Source organism: Python bivittatus, unplaced genomic scaffold (genome assembly GCF_059951505.1).
Source record: "Python bivittatus isolate LINGU-HERP-01145 unplaced genomic scaffold, Pbiv_v1 ctg000080_np1212, whole genome shotgun sequence".
NCBI classification, from domain to species: Eukaryota; Metazoa; Chordata; class Lepidosauria; order Squamata; family Pythonidae; genus Python; species Python bivittatus.
Window position 1 is genome coordinate 67,484,046 of NW_028277035.1, and position 16,620 is coordinate 67,500,665.

General features: G+C 38.8%; 1 protein-coding gene across 3 annotated transcripts in view; it reads right to left on the minus strand.

The window, feature by feature from the left end:
* Window positions 1-16,620, minus strand: part of IRAK2 (interleukin 1 receptor associated kinase 2) — a 31,987-nt gene that overhangs the window by 11,662 nt on the left and 3,705 nt on the right. For all 3 annotated transcript variants that reach the window (XM_088134306.1, XM_088134305.1, XM_088134304.1), the window contains exons 3-6: window positions 14,165-14,329; window positions 12,338-12,447; window positions 4,085-4,255; window positions 3,162-3,208 (exon numbers count right to left, since the gene is read on the minus strand). In XM_088134306.1, coding sequence (XP_087990432.1) covers window positions 3,162-3,208; window positions 4,085-4,255; window positions 12,338-12,447; window positions 14,165-14,329 — 493 coding nt within the window. The remainder of the gene's footprint in view (window positions 1-3,161; window positions 3,209-4,084; window positions 4,256-12,337; window positions 12,448-14,164; window positions 14,330-16,620) is intronic.

The following is a 16,620-nucleotide window of genomic DNA, read 5'->3' on the forward strand; positions in this document are numbered from 1 at the left end:
GGAAAGATTTTTATTACTAGGAGCTTAATGTAGCAAAGAATGTTTAAAAAAGGATGAACTTTAGACTTCTTATGTTGGCGATGAAAGAAATGTGAAGGTTCTTTAATTCACATTACTTGGTCTTGTTGTGTTATAGCTTCCTTCTGAATTCAAATTAACATGTTTTACTATAATTCTGTAAGGAAATACTATATTTAAGGAACTCTATAATCTGCCCAGGGAGTCTGTCTGTGGAAGGACAGACTGCCTGGGCAGATTATAACCACAGGTGCTCCTCCCTGCCCCTCCCTTCTCAGCCCTCCCTCATTGTCAGGATGACCCAGCTGCCAATTAAACAGCAGCTGCCAATCAAACAACATCATTGGGGAGGAAGGAAGAGAAGATGGCTACCTGGGAGCTCAGCCACAGGCCTCATGAGGAAGAGGCTGAATAAACAGAGTCAAAGCCCAGGAATCAAAGTGAAGCATAATACTAAAGGATAGGTAGCCTTGCTGAGAAAGAGGCAACAGGTATGTCTACTTTTCATATGGATGTTTATTAAATTGCTTTTTTGATTGTTTAATTCTAATGTTAACTTTTTTTTCACTCTGTTAACACTATTTAATGTGAACTTTTTTATTTTGCATTTCACTGTTTTAACCAGGGGAGGGGAAATGGTATAAAAGTCATGACGACAGCCTAATCATGTCCCATCTCTCACGCACTGCACGTGTTGCACATACAAACAGGAGGCAGGGCTTTAACTGCTGTCATGGCTGCCATCTTGATTTTTTTTCTCACCTTGCAGGTGCCCCTGATTTAAACAATAAAAAATAAAAAGTAGGGTACTGTAACAGAATCTAGCAAGCCTGCCAAAGCAGTTCTCCAGATCAACTTACACCTAGCATAATTAAGGTCTCTTGTGTTTTCCCCTCCCCTAGACTCAAGAGTCTCTTCTATAACGGCCCTCCTTTCTCTTGTAATAGTCTTGCTCCCTCCTCTATGTTCTCAGGGTCCGTTAGACATTCCATCACAAATCTGTAACTAAATTAAGAATTCTCCTTGGATTAAAAGTGCACTTTCTAATTCTACAGGCTAAAGTAATTCTCATTAGGAAGCACTTCTGTTGTGGAAATTATATAATTCTCTATCTTTTATTCCACTACATTTTTGTTTACTGTAGCTTTAAAAAGAAAATCAATTTCTCATTTTCCCTTGTTTTACTTTTTCCTTTCATTGCTGTGCTACATTTAGGGATTTGCCTGTTACACAAACGGGAAGTTTTATTGTATCTAGCAAATTTCTGCTCTTGTGTGGCCACTAAATTAAAGAGACACCTTTTTTTTTTTTCCTTTCAGTTGACAGGAGGCTGTATTTCATAAGGATTCCAGGCAATTTTCCTGGTAAATTTGGAGAACAATTCTTTTTTGCAGTATAAATATTTAAGCAAGCTTAGTAACAGGAACCAGCATTTTAAATTTAAGGTTTAAAGATCTCAGGCTTATAAGAAGCCAAAGATTACTAACAGTTTTTGGTCAGGCAAGAAAGCAGACCAGGAAAATTCCAGGAGCTTGGATTTAGAGCTCAAAAAAATCCTGGTGGTTGAAATTTGACTCTGGAAAAAGGTAAAATGTAACTAAGGAAATATTGGCATTTGTGTTTGTTTATCTATCTGTATCGGAACCTTGAGGTGCAGTTGCCCTTAACTAACCCCAAAATTATTTTTTTGAGGTCATTTAGAGTGCAAGGGCCTCCCCATGATCCATCAACATTCTGGGCTCTCTGATATACACCTTAAGTTAGTAATATGTTTTGAAGAGGATCTGCATTATTTAAAATCTACCTCATTTGACTGGACTGGGAAGGAAAAAATGAATGAGATTGGTACAATGGCCACTCAACCTCAAAAGATTCGCAGTGAGAACAGACTTTTATTAAAGCTAAGGTAGCAAGAATGTAATGTAACAAAACATTAACAGAGTAAAAGAAACAGACATACAATAGTCCTTGTTTAATGTCCATTCATTCAGTGACCGTTTGAAGTTACAACAGCACTGAAAAAATGGACTTATGACAAGCCCTTGAAGTTCTGGCTGTTGCAGCACCCCTGTGGCCACATGAACAAAATGCAGGCCCGCCCACATATACAACCACTGCCACTGCCACCCACCCCAAGCTGACCTTTGTCATTGTCTTCACCTGCCTCCCGTCCACTGGGCTCACCATCCTGGCCACACGTGGGGGAGGCACCATGGAAACATCTCACAGGCTGCTGGGTGCTATGGGTGGGTGCTAGGGAGTATGGGTGGGTGTGTGCCGTGCCACACGCCACTACCGGCCAGGGCCTTCTTTTGCACTGGTGCAGCCAGGGCCTTCTTTTATGCTGGTCTTCTTTCATTTTCCAGCCGGGATCTTCTTTCACAAAAGAAGTACCCAGCCAATGTGTGAAAGAAGGCCCTGGCCGGTAGTGGCACACAGTGCAGCAGGCATAGCCAATGGTGGGTAGACAGGTGGCCAAAAAGGCAGAGATAACGGGAGGTGGGTGGAAGGAGCTGAAGTAGAGGCAGTCCCTTACCTTCTTTCAAGAATGGATTGGATCTGGATGGGTCCTTGCCTAACCACCACATGGGATTTGCTCAATGACAGTAACTGCGACTGCCAGAACTGCTGTCACTAAGTGGGGCAGTCATATGATATTTTGCTTTATGACCGTGCCACTTAGCGATGGAGTTACTGGTCCCAATAAGGGTCATTAAGTGAGGACTACCTGTATAAAATTTCCAAACCATTATAATACTGCAAAGTTAGCAACACCAACTTATGTTGGTATCTTCTCCATAAAGGACTGAAAAAAATAATATAAGTAATCTGAATAAATCTAGGATATAAGGACAAGAAAAGAAGAATGAGTTGGGGAGAGTGTCAGATGTACATGAGAAAGCTAGACATTACAGCAATAGGATAAAATGATAATGTAAATTGTCCTCAGGACTATATATTGGGTTAGGAATAACATCACCACACTCTCCCATGTTTTAATTTAAATTATTAGTAAAAGCCCATAACTTTAATATCAAACATAAGAGAAACAGTTCAACAGAAAGTAATGCTAAGGCTCACAAGGTAAACTAACACTGTTATCTGCTGCTTTTCCCCACCGTAACAATTGCCCAGCTACTTACCGAAAGCAGATTTGTACTTCTGTACGAAAAAATATTTGTGTCTCATTCTGGAATAAAGAGACTCCTATTATTTTTCTGAACAGCAAGTGCATACTTACACATACTATATACAGTATATACTGGCCATTTTGTTAAACAGGTAATTAAAGATCTATTGTACTCAAAATGGCAATCAGGATTGGAGAAGGTGAGGCCAGTATGCTTATTCTGCTATATTCCAAGAAATCTCTGCCAACATGCTCATACATTGCATTTCACTAATTCTGTTTACCTGGGTAGAATGAAATCCCTTTATATTATTATACTTGCTTTTTCAATAATATACTTTTCAGAGAGAAGTTCTTTTTTGCTTCTGTGTTTTTAATTCTGCTATTTTAAACCAGATTGTTTTACTGATTTAAGTGGGAAGTTAATTCTATTCTATATTTGTATTGTATGAAATTTGCTATAAATAATTTTTATCACTTAGTAGAAAAGATGGCTAAAAAGTGAGTAATGACAAGGCTTTCATATCTTTCTCTCACCAACATAGATAGGTTCAACATCTAACACTGTTTGGTTCTAGCTTAGAAAAAGTAACACCATATAATAATCCAAGCCCACCAAATTTATCAGAACTCCTAACAATAACTGGGGGATCCAGATTTTTTCAGTTGCCCTCTCTTGCTAGGTTTGGCTCTGACTCAGCCAGTCTGGGTTCATGACAGATAAATGGGAGATGCCTTGTGAAATTGTCCAGAGCTTTTCCAGAGTTTGGGAGATGTCCCCCAAGAATCTTCCTCCAAAGACACAGTGCTAAGGATGGGAGTGGCAGTGTCAGGAATCCAATAAAGGGATTCAGTGGCACCCCTACTGTTAACCAGCTTTGCACATGCCTTTCTAATTTTGTTCAATTTATGAGATAAATGAAGAAAGACACCTACCTCTTTTAGCTTTTTAACAACATAGCGAGTATTCTCTCTCTGACCTCTGTAAGTAGTAGCAAACATGCCTTCACTAATTCGGTTTTCCTCACTGAAGCCACTGGTGGCAATTTCCACTTCCCTTGGCATCCACAAAAGGCTTGCAGTGTCATGAGTAGGAGAAGCTTCCTCCTGAGGAATGGAAGAATGGTAGAACTAGACATTTAAGAGAAAAGGCATGACTTCTGTTATTTTGGTAAACATCAGAAAAATTACTTTCAATCCCAAGCCAGACCACAGGGTGCCATTACAGTACAGCTATACCTAATTCTGGTTACCACTAGAACTGCATACCAAAAAGTGTACATTTTGATTTTATTTGATTAATGGTATCAATTCTACTAGGGAAACAGTAGAATTGTTTCTCCACTTTTATCCTGTGCATTCACAATGTCTTCCAGGTGGTTTGGGGAAGAGGTTTCATGGCCACTTAGGGCCATGTGGCAGAGTGTTAAGCAAAGGAGAGTCCCGTTGGAAGAGGTTATATGTTAATCTGCATAATACTGGATGTAGCTGCAAACCTGCTAGGTTTTTAAAGTTATTTTGTGTCACATATCCTCCTGGTTGTCAGTATTCCCTTTTTAAATCTTTTTTGTTCTTTAATATTAAAAGAAGTCCTGTAAACTCTCTGCAAGATCTTTACGAGGTCTGTTTGTCTTGCTGCCATCACTAAAACCTTTTCTGATTTAGAGATTCTTTTCTTATTCTTTATTTTGTTATGCATTATGGGCTAATGTGACTAGTTGGAACATGGGGAAGATAATATTTAAGCAAACTGACTTTTATGAAAAACCTTAAAATGGATTGTAAACAGGTTCAGTTAATTCAAATATGTGTATGTATGAATTTTTACCTTTCTGGCACTAAATCTTTTCCCAATCCTGTCACCCTGACAGATGAAGGTTTTCTTAGGTTAGGATCCAACCCTTCCTCAGGCCTGCCCTCCTATTTTTACCCCCCAAATTTCTCCCATTCAGTTCCCTTCTAGAATATAAATTGAGAGGAGGTTCGATTGTTTCATGTGTTTTAATTACTAATTATACTTTTGCTTTAATTGCTAAACATAGATTAATAGAGTAATGCTGGGAATGTTATTCTAACCGTTTGCTTGACCTGCCATAAGGGGGGGGAGGAGCAGTGCTGTATCGTACGGAGCCTTTCCAGCTGCAAGTGGGGACCCACAAAGAGACTCTTAAATGCTTAGTGGCTCCTTTAGGGAATTACACCCTGATTCTCGGAGCGAACTGGGTGAAAAAGTGGGATCCTCGTGTTTTTTGGAAGACGGGGCAGTTGCAATTTGCAGATGGAATTTATTTGGGACCTGAGCAGTCAGGAAGAACGGAAACTGCAGCAACAGCTTGCAGCATGAACAAATCCCCAGAATTGGACCCAGAGTCCCTTAAAGACATTCCTGAACCCTACAGGGATTTACAGGCTGTGTTCAGCAAAAAAGAAGCAGACACACTGCCTCCCCACAGAGACACTGACTGTGCCATAGAGATTCAGCCAGGAGCTAAATTCCCAAAAAAGAAAACTTATTCAATGACCCAAAAAGAGCTTGCTGCTCTGAGGGAATTTATAGACACAAACCTGGCAAGGGGATTTATACAACCAGCTAAATCGAACATGGCAGCTCCCGTGTTATTTAGGGAAAAGAAAGATGGAAGCTTGAGGCTCTGCACGGATTACAGGGGCCTCAATGCAATCTGCAAAGAAAATAAATATCCCCTCCCGTTAATGAAGGATCTGCTTGCTCAACTTTCAAAAGGAAAAATATTTACTAAATTGGACTTAAGGGAGGCATATTTCAGAGTAAGAATTCGCAAAGGGGACGAGCATTTCACGGCTTTTTCAACTCCTTTTGGCTGCTATGAATACAAGGTCCTCCCGTTCGGGCTTTCGGGAGCGCCCGGGGTATTTATGCAACTAATTAATGAAGTGCTACATGAGCATTTATATCAAGGAGTGCTGGTTTACTTAGATGACATCTTGATCTACTCTGACAACCTAAAAGACCATGTAAAATTGGTGAGGACTGTTCTGAAAAAATTGTTGAAAGCTCAATTATATGCCAAACTGTCAAAATGTGAGTTTCATAAAAAACAAGTAGACTACCTGGGGTATCGCATTTCTAAGGCAGGAATTGAAATGGACCCTGCTAAAGTAAAAGATGTTTTGGGTTGGGAACCACCTAAAACTAGAAGGCAATTGCAAAGTTTCTTAGGCTTTGCCAATTTTTATCGCCAATTCATTCCAAACTTTGCACAAGTGGCTTTGCCATTAACAGATCTACTAAAAACAAAAGGCAAAGTGATGGCTAAAGCTCAAAAACCCGGGGCCCCGATAACATGGACAGAAGAGTGCCAAAGAGCTTTTGAGGCTCTGAAAACTTTATTTACAGCAGAGCCAATTTTGAAACACCCAGACCCTGACAAGCCTTTTGTAATACAGGCCGATGCCTCAGACATAGCAATTGGGGCTGTGTTACTTCAAAAAGATGAAGAGGGTGCACTCAAACCCTGTGCTTATATTTCTCGCAAATTTACTGAGACAGAAAGAAGGTGGCTTGTTTGGGAAAAGGAGGCTTTTGCAGTACGCTGGGCCCTTATGACCTGGAGACATCTCCTAGAGGGAGGAGCCCAGCCATTTGAAGTATGGACAGACCACAAGAATTTGGAGTCTCTTACAGCTCCAAGAAAGCTGTCACCTAAGCAAGTACGCTGGGCCCAATTCTTCAGTCGCTTTAACTTCACTTTAAAATTCATACCAGGAGGAAAAAACTTTTTAGCTGATGCGTTGTCAAGATTGCCTCAGCATAACAGCCAAAGAGAACAGGTGGTAGCCCCGGTAATCCTTAAAGCACCACATCAACTAGAACCTGGCTCAGTAGCTCTAACCAGGTCTCAGACAAAACTCCAGAAACAAAAACCTACCACCGACCTACTCCAAAACATAAATGCTGCTTTGGATTCGGATAAATGGTTCCAGAATAATAAAAATACTTTAACCCATGAGGACCAAGCTTGGTGGATGGGAGACAAGCTTTATGTGCCACTTTCATTTCGTAAACAAATTCTAGAAAGGGGACATGATGACAAGTCTTCAGGCCATTTTGGATTTATAAAAACCTTACACCTTCTGCGCAGGCAATTTTGGTGGCCAACAATGAGAAAAGACATTTCTGACTATGTTTCTACATGCCCTGTGTGTGCAATGTCAAAAAAGAGAGGGGGAAAACCTCTTGGCCTTCTTCAATCTGTATCATCTCCAAAAAAACCTTGGGAAGAAATTTCCATGGACTTTATTGTAGACCTACCTCTGAGTAATCACAACACAGTGATTTGGGTTGTGGTGGACCTATTTTCTAAACAAGCACATTTTATTCCATGTTCATCAATTCCGACTGCTAAAAAATTAGCTAAACTGTTCATTGCACACATTTACCGCCTCCATGGCGCCCCCAAGAGGGTGATTTCAGATCGCGGGCCACAGTTCACCTCTAAATTTTGGAAGGAATTTCTTACATTACTTGGATCTAATCAAGCTTTGAGTTCCAGTTTTCATCCGGAGACTGACGGATCTACGGAGAAAATTAACTCTTTATTGGAACAATATTTAAGATGTTTTACAAATCATCAGCAGGATGATTGGTCTGAGCTCCTTCCTTTTGCTGAAGTAGCTTATAACAACACAGTGCATCAAAGCACTGGTTTTACACCATACAAAATAGCATCTGGCCAGGACTTTCCACCTTTCCCAGAATTGCCTCTTAAAAACCTGCCTGAACTCTCAGCAGACCAATGGATAAACAACATTATAACTTTATGGCCACTAATTGTGAAATCTCTGGAAAAAGCAAAAAGCCAGCATAAAAAATTCGCCGATAGAAAACGTACTGCAAACCCACCTTGGAAGGTAGGCGACCTAGTCTGGCTTTCTACAAAGAACTTAAAATCTTCCCAACCATCCAAAAAACTTGCTCCAAAATATGTGGGACCTTTCCCAATTGAGAGAGTTATAAACCCTGTGGCATTTAAATTAACTTTGCCAAAACATTATAGAAATATTCATCCTGTTTTTCATGCAACTTTGTTGAAAGCATTCAAACCCTCTGAGACATGGCATCCTGATCCGTCTCCACCAACACCTGTCATGATTGAAGGACAAAGTCACTTCGAAGTACAAGACGTTTTGGACTCTAGAAGACATAAAGGCAAACTCCAGTACCTGATTCAGTGGAAGCATTTTCCCAAGACCCATCATGAATGGGTGGACAGTATTAATGTTAAAGCACCTAAGCTGCTTCTTCGTTTTCACTCAAAGTACCCTGACAAGCCTAAGTAGACATTTTAATGTTCATTCTTGTATTTCTATTTTCTTTTTCAGATTTTCTTCCGAATGTAGGCACATTCGTTCTGTTGGAGGGCGGCATGTCAGGATCTACGCAAACCAGACTCTTCGATTGTTTCATGTGTTTTAATTACTAATTATACTTTTGCTTTAATTGCTAAACATAGATTAATAGAGTAATGCTGGGAATGTTATTCTAACCGTTTGCTTGACCTGCCATAAGGGGGGGAAGGAGGAGGCCAGGTGTTGTTATCTCTATCTTCAGCCAGACATCCAAGGCCAGGACGTGTGAGAACTGGTGGAAGGCGCGAAGAGCTGCAAGTGGGAATAGAACCCTAGAAGGGGGGGAAGTTGGGCTTAAAAAGACAAGGCTTTGCTATGTTGAGGCAGACTCAACAACCTATGATGCTGTGCGCTTCTCCTAAAATAAAGAAATCTGTAATGGAACTTTTTGGTCTCCAGAGGATTTACTGAACTTTGGGATTGAGTGTGCAGACTCTGACACTGTGTTGCTATCCTTTGACTGGCAGTTCCACTAGGCCAGTGTTTCTCACTCTTGGCAACTTTAAGATGAGTCGACTTCAACTCTCAGAATTCTCCAGCCAGCATGGCTGGCTGAGGAATTCTGGGAGTTGAAGTCCACTCATCTTAAAGTTGCTAGGGTTGAAAAACACTGCCCTAGGTAATCATCAGGCTGTCAAACCCAAATGAGTGCATTGTAGGGAAACACAATCTCTAGATGTAGTAAATGTTGCTTACTTTACCATGAATCCAAAACATATTTTAGGTATTACATTACATTATACCTTATATTAATGATATAAGCTTTGTTTGAGCAAAAGCTTTTTAAAAAATGTGTTTACAAATAAGTGAATAAAGATAGCTACTGAAAAACAAAAATGATACCTAACTACAGTAATATTAAATATACTGTGTGTTGGTCCTATAATTCAGTTAGTTAGTTCTAAGTGAAGCTGTGCCCAAAATAACAATAATGATGTCAGTCTTTAGCTAAGTTTTGAAGTAGAGCAAGCAAGGCTTTGCTTCATTCCTCTCACCGTAAAGCCAGCCCAATGACAGGAAGTGACTGATTCTTATTTTGTGTTTGGAAGTGAGTTAACAGCAATTTCCTATTCAATGAAATGCATTTCAAACCTGCAAATCAGTTCAAGGAGCATTTCTCTGACATCTCTGCAGGAACATTCTTGAGAAAGACAGAAGTAAATGCTTAAGCATTAAGCAAATGCTTAAAGTGTGGGCAAGTTTATGAAGAGGACATGCTATGTATAAGGGAAGCCCCATGTTTCTCTTTTGGCCCTTAAATCGAAGAGAAAAGCTAATCTTGATATGCTGGGGAAGACCAGAACTATTAACAGCCTGAGCAGGGGAATACATAGGCCAATGGTCTAATTCAATGGCCTGGTTCACATATAACACTATGCTCTGGGACTGTTATGGCATAATACTGTGGGTGAACTCAGCTGCTATGGCTTGTTCAACAAACCATTTTTTTAAAAAAAACTAGACTTAGCAAGAGCCGGAAAGGGACATGGATCCAGCCCACAGGAATCACACTAGCAAGTCCACTTAAATAATGTCCTCAGGCCAAAAGGAGTCCCAGTTAACACTCACCAGCCATGGACCTGCCCATGAAGAGTTAAGTCTTTTATTTTACTTATTTATTTAAAAGACTTATATGGCTGCCCATCTTATGTGCCATAACCCCAGCTGACAAAACAAAAGCAAAAGGATCCAAAAACCTTAACAAAAACTCCTGGTCACCCAAAGGCAAATGTTCCTCCATACATCAACATTCAGTACTGCTGGGCTCCAGGCCCTCTCTTCCTCAATACTTGTGCTCAGACCTTTGCAGATTTGGAATCTATATCTTCATGAAGAAGTAATGCTTTCTTTAGCATGTGATAAAAGGCAGATCTGGATGGTCCTGACCCTGTTTGACTTTTGTAAGGCTTTGAAGACCTGGCTGTTCCCCCTGGTACTTGGGCCAAGAAGTTAGGCAAGTTCTGTTGGTGATGTGTTCTCGATTTGCTGGTTGTTGTTGTAATCCTGGGCACCAGGGGTTTATTGTTGTAGTTTTAATCTCTATATGCCACCCAGAGCCACTGTTGTGAGATCGGTAGCTATATTAATAATTTAACTAAACAAATTAATTAATTAATTAGATTCCCCTCAACCCCTCTCTCTCCAGGTATAAGAGCTTTTGTTTTTTTGGAAACTGCAGACAATCTTCTGGGGGAAGGAAGATCAATAAGAAGCTGAGTACTGTGGCTCCTAAGCCTCTGATAAAAGGAAAATTTACCAGAAGTCAGGAAAAAATTCAAGAAAGCAAGCAAAGTATCTCAGCTTCCAGCATCAGGTCATCTTAACCACGTAAGTAAGAAACATCGCAGAAGCTTAATTTTTATTTTGACCGTTTGTGGTCTTAAATGTAGTGTTTTGTCTTTGGCATATATTTTCCGGGTACAAGTTCAGTATTGTGTGTTTTACTTCACTTGGAATTACTTTACACTACAAATTCCTCTAAATTAACAGCAGACCAACATCATCTTGTACTCTGCCCAAAGCCTCTATTTTCTATTAATTTTTCTATCTGTTTGTGTTCTGAATAACTCTGTATTTATTTCCTCCAGCAATTAAGGTTTTACATGTGATTAAAGTTAAAAAGGGTTTTATCAGGGCAGCAAGACTGGCAGGGCCAGCAAGCACAGGGTGGCCAAAAGGGCAGAGATGGAGGGGAGATAGGCGGGTGGGAGTTGAAGCACCCCTGTTGTAAGTGCAGGCGTGCTGCCAAGCACCCAAATTTTGATCACGTGATCATGGGGGTACTGCAACAGTCATTAACTTCAGGGACTGGGCTTAACTACTATTTGTTCAGTGCTGCTGTAACTTCAAATGGTCACTGAATGAATGGTTGTAACTTGAAGACTACTTGTATAGGCTTAGCCTTGCTGCTACCTTATTGAGGGTTGGGGGTTTTTTTGGGGGGGGGGATTTATTGTAAAATCTTAGATACAAGAAGTTTGAAGATGTGACATGAAATGTCACTAAGTACTCATATAGTAGCTTCTTATTTATATTTTTCCTCTATTATTCTCTTGGTTCTTTTTTCTGTTTCAGCTGCCAGGTACCAATATGCATTCTTTCATGGATCTAAAGTTGTGTATCATCAGAATGCAGCATATTTGGATTCCACTTGCTGGAATGAGTTAAGATATATTCAACCCTGAATGTATGGATGGCTTTCCATAAGATTAGACTGGGCAATTGGCTTAGTTTGTGTGTAAACTGATAATTATTTAACGTATTAATTGCATTTTAACACCAGATTCAGATGCAAGATATTTGTGGAATTCTCTGCCTCAAATACAAGAATAATTTAGCTGAACTTCAAGATTTTGGAAGGGGTGTTGTACTGTTGCTCAGCTTCTGGTGAAAAAAGCTGGCATCCAGGGTTTTGATTTGGGACGTGCCAAACTCAAAGATCTTAACTGTTATACTTTACTTTGCCTCTTCCGTAACAACACTATCAAACAGTCTTTCTACCTCTAATGAAACATTTATCTTATTTGAACAAAACATTTAACAGAGAGAGTTGTTAACTGTGCATAGGATTATTTTTATAAAACTATGGCCAATAATACTGATAATATATTGCTGGGAGTTTTTTTAATTCTTACTGTACATTTTGAATTAATCAATATATAATTAATATAATATGTTTTACTGTCTATATGCTTAAGTAATATAATATATTTTACTGTCTGCAGAGGACTTTAGCTAAATGCAATAAATATGATCCACAGAAAACCATTTAAATCAGTGGTAACTTCTCCTGCTCTTTACCTTTCCATCTGATAAATCTGAGAAATTTGAACGTAAAGAATGTGGGAGGTCCATGAAAGTTGGTGGTAGAGATAAAGGAAGTATGTCTGCATCTATTCTTAAAAGAGGATCTGAAAGTGACAAAAATGAAACACATTAGAGGCTATTTCTGCAGCTTTGGAGTCACAGGAGAAACAGGTTTGTTTCATTCCAAATATCTCTGCTCAGTGAAAATCAACACAGTTACAAATTTTCTAGCATTTTAAATTGGGTTGCAGCCCCTAGCCAATCATGGCTGATCTTGACAAAGCTATGCAGGATTGGACCTGGTTACTAATTAGACAGGAGACCACTAAGCAACTTCGGCCTTTAGGCTAGACTGGGAACTCAATGAAACATCCTGGAAGGAAGAAATAGCAAATTCTAGACTATTGTAAAGAAAACTATGTGGATGTGTTTACATAGTCATCAGTGGTTGAGCTCAACTCAATGGAGACTTTACTTTTTTGGGCCGGAAACCAGAACCACTCATACTGGTGCTCTCCAATGTCTTGGAGTTCAAATTTCAATTATCCATAGACAATATTATCATGCTACCTAGATTTTATGGGAGATTAAATCCAATTTTTTGACAGACATCAATATGGGGAAAATTGCCCTGAGAGAGCAGATTCACTGCTTTTCTCTTGACCTTATTTTGTTTAATTGAAGTGAGTGGGGTATTCTCTAAAGCATGTGTGCACAGAGCACAGCTTCTATTATTTTCTGTGACCAACATGACTACCAATAATACAGTCATTTTCACAGCTTTCAGGGATGTAAGTTGAAGAAAAAAACTTACTCTACTTTTAAGTCTTATAAAACTAGTTAAAGGCTTCTTTAGAATAACCTCAGTAGAACACACAGATCTTATTCTAAAACCATAGAATCCTGGAGTTAATCCTGAAGGGACCTTAGAGATCACCTAGTTTAATATCCTGCATAGTGCAGGATCCACAAGAGCATCTCCTACCAGAAGATTATTTTTTATATAGAAAGCTGAGTTAAAATTGGCAAATGCTTTAGGAAAAAAAAATAGTCAAATGCTTAAGTGACTTGATTTCTCTTGAGCAGTTATAAAGGCAAAGGCCTGATTCTTTCTGATATCTGCTTATTTATAACAATCCTGAAATGTAAATATAATTCATTCAAAATTATAGCCCATATATTAATTTTGACATTTAAACTTTGTGCAAGGAGAATGAATCAACTCTGAACGGAAACCAGATGCTACTATAGGCAGGGGTTCTAATACCTTTACCAGTTGCAAAGACCTTCAGCAGATGGTACTATGCCCACTCCGTAGCTCTACTGCTGAAATTTTCTCTTTCACACAACTACTAAGTGCCTGGCCATCTATTGTCTTTGAGCACTGCATCAAGCCATCATGTGGATGGTTTATAAAGTATGTTTTATAAAGCATGACTTATTGCTTAGTATTACATGTGAACCAGGCCATTATGGATAGTTCAACAAATTATGTGAAATTAATCATGGGGTGGTACGATGTATGAGTCTAATCACTCTCCTGAACCCTGGGAAACAGGTGAATCTGGGTGATGGTGGTTGTGCAAGATAAGCCCAACCACTATCACCCTCAAGTGTGAAAAGGAGATTCATTTGTTTTGATTGAATAAAGAAACAATAAACCACCTCCTTTCTTGTGGAAAAGAAACATGACAAATAGCACATTTAAGAAATAAGATGTTGCATATACACAGTTAGCAGTGGCTGAGAACTTCTTCCCTTTGTTAACTAAACAAAACTTAAGAATTTTAAAAAAAATTCTAAATGTTTTTTGTACTGCACCATTCTGTCTTCTATGCATCTGTGTCACATTTGGCAGTGATGGTGATACTTCCATTCCATTTCCTATTTTCTCTTTATTTTCTTTCTCATTTGGATGAGGTAATTCCTTCTCCTGTTCAGGGGGCTTTAAAGGAGCCCTGGCAGAATCATGATTGAGTGACTTCCCTGTAAAAATAAAATACATTGACAGAATATACCTAATTGTACACATGCAGAGCCAGAGTAGTAGGATATTGAGGCTTGCAAGTCCAGTTCAGATGGGTTTTCTGTTCAAATACTTGCCCCTACTCTCATACAGGTAGTCCTCATTTAGCAACTACAGTTGGGACCAGCAACTCTGCTGTTAAGCAAAGTGGTTGTTAAGTGAAACCACAACTGTGCTTATGATCTTACTTCAGCCTTCCTTTGCTTTACAGACCTGTGAAGGTCGTAAATGTGAGGATTGGTCATAAGGTTATTTTCATCATTGTCATAACTGTGAATGGTCACTAAATGAGGACTACCTCTACTTCAAAAAGTTCAATGCCAATGGAAATGATTCCTTTCTCACCCCAGTGCAAGGAAGATTAATTTATCTTGCATTAGAGAATAATGCATTCTTGGTAAGGGATACCTCATTCCTTTAATGGCAACCAAAAAATGTGGCAATACCTGCTGGAAAATGTTTCCTGATAAAAGAAGACACACTAGGGGCATCCTCAAGTAGTGCCATTCCTTCAGATTCAGAATAAGATTGTACTTACTGTTTACCCATTAATATTTGTAGCCCAAGAAGCTCAGGGATCTACTCTGGTTTCCCACTCTTGAGTCCAGCACCTTAAACCACTACACCAAACTGATTCTTATAAGCTACTTACTTAATTACGGTATAATGTTAGGAGAAAAAGAATCAGCTATAATCCAGTTCAGATTAAATTTTATTTACTTTGGCGAAAATAAGTATCTTTAAACAGTCCATCAAAATCAGTGGTGCTTGCAAGGATTTCATTTTATCCAGAGCAGACCCTAATTCTCTTAAAAATATTGAATAACTGATTCAGAAGTTATATGCAGGAAGATGAAGAATCAGCCATAACAATATATAGATTTCAAGATCTATTCTTTCTCTATAATGATCTTTTAAAATTTTCAATTATATTTCATTTCTTTCTGGGTGGGACACTGGGTACAAACAAAAGGCCACTGTCTAGAACAAGATAAGCTGTGTTGAGACAAATATCTGAATTCTCTGTAGCAAATAATAGGAATTCGATTCACCATATAAACTAGCCCAGAAAGTGGTTTTAATTGAATCCACTGTTTTTATTAACTTGCTGGTTTTTAGTGCTGCTATATATTTTTAACAATCTTGCATTATAAAGCAGTTAAAAATTTAAGCCATTTTGGAAAATTAAGAAAAAAAGTAAAGGAAGTGATTTCAATAAGTATTTATAAATAAAATTATAGGGAAAGCATATTTGAGAGTACAAATAGCTATAAGACTCATCCCTTCCTGAAATAAGAGACCAAAGCTGACAATGCTTTAGAAATCCCAGAATTGCATCATGAAAACAGTGTCTGAAATTTCTGCATTATCTGGTGATGGAAGAGGGAAGGGGAGATAAATTAAAATAAAAAATGCAATTTACTCATACCAAATTTTTAATCCTAGTGGCTGGAGAGAAAACAATCAGATAAAATTTGCTGTCTCCGTAATCTGATGACTATAAATTTGTCACCTTGTCATTAACCATGGTTTATTTCTTATTATTGCAATCCTGGGTCACTGACTTAGCAGTAAATCTCACTGGAAAGGCCTGCTTTGTATAGCATCCAGGCAGGCAAACATTAACTCAAGAGCTTTTTCAGTCAAATCTTTCCTGTGTTCTCTCCCTTCCTTTTTTTTACTGTTTCCTCTAAACTTCTGTTTCGGATTTGTGGGTTTTACATGTGGATTTGACTGTCTTTTGCTTGAAACTTTCTTTTAGTAGCACACTAAATTGTTAGTGACATCATTGCGACTTATTCCAGATGCTTATGGAACCCTCAAAGTCCATTCCTACCATAGCATTTCTATCACCAGAGGTTTAAAAATATTGAGATGTTGGTAAAAATGAACAGTAACTAACGATCAGCACGTCCTTGTACCCCATTTCTTAAATAGAAAAGCCCAGCTGAACTGAACTGATTCAATTCAATTCAAACTGAATTTCCCTTGAGAAAATTAAATAGGAACAACAGACATCCAGAAATATTGTGGGAGTGGCTAGTACTTCTTTTGCTAAACTTTCTTTATATGACCTCAGGGAAACATTCCCAAACACTGCAAATGCTGCTATTATATTTCAGGAAATTCATATCCTTTCTTCCATGTTCATGTTCAATCTTCTGTTGAAAAAAATGCAGAAGAAATAAATTTCATGCTACTGAGAAGACGTGGAATCTACTAGAATGGAATGCAGTGGAGAGGTGAGTTT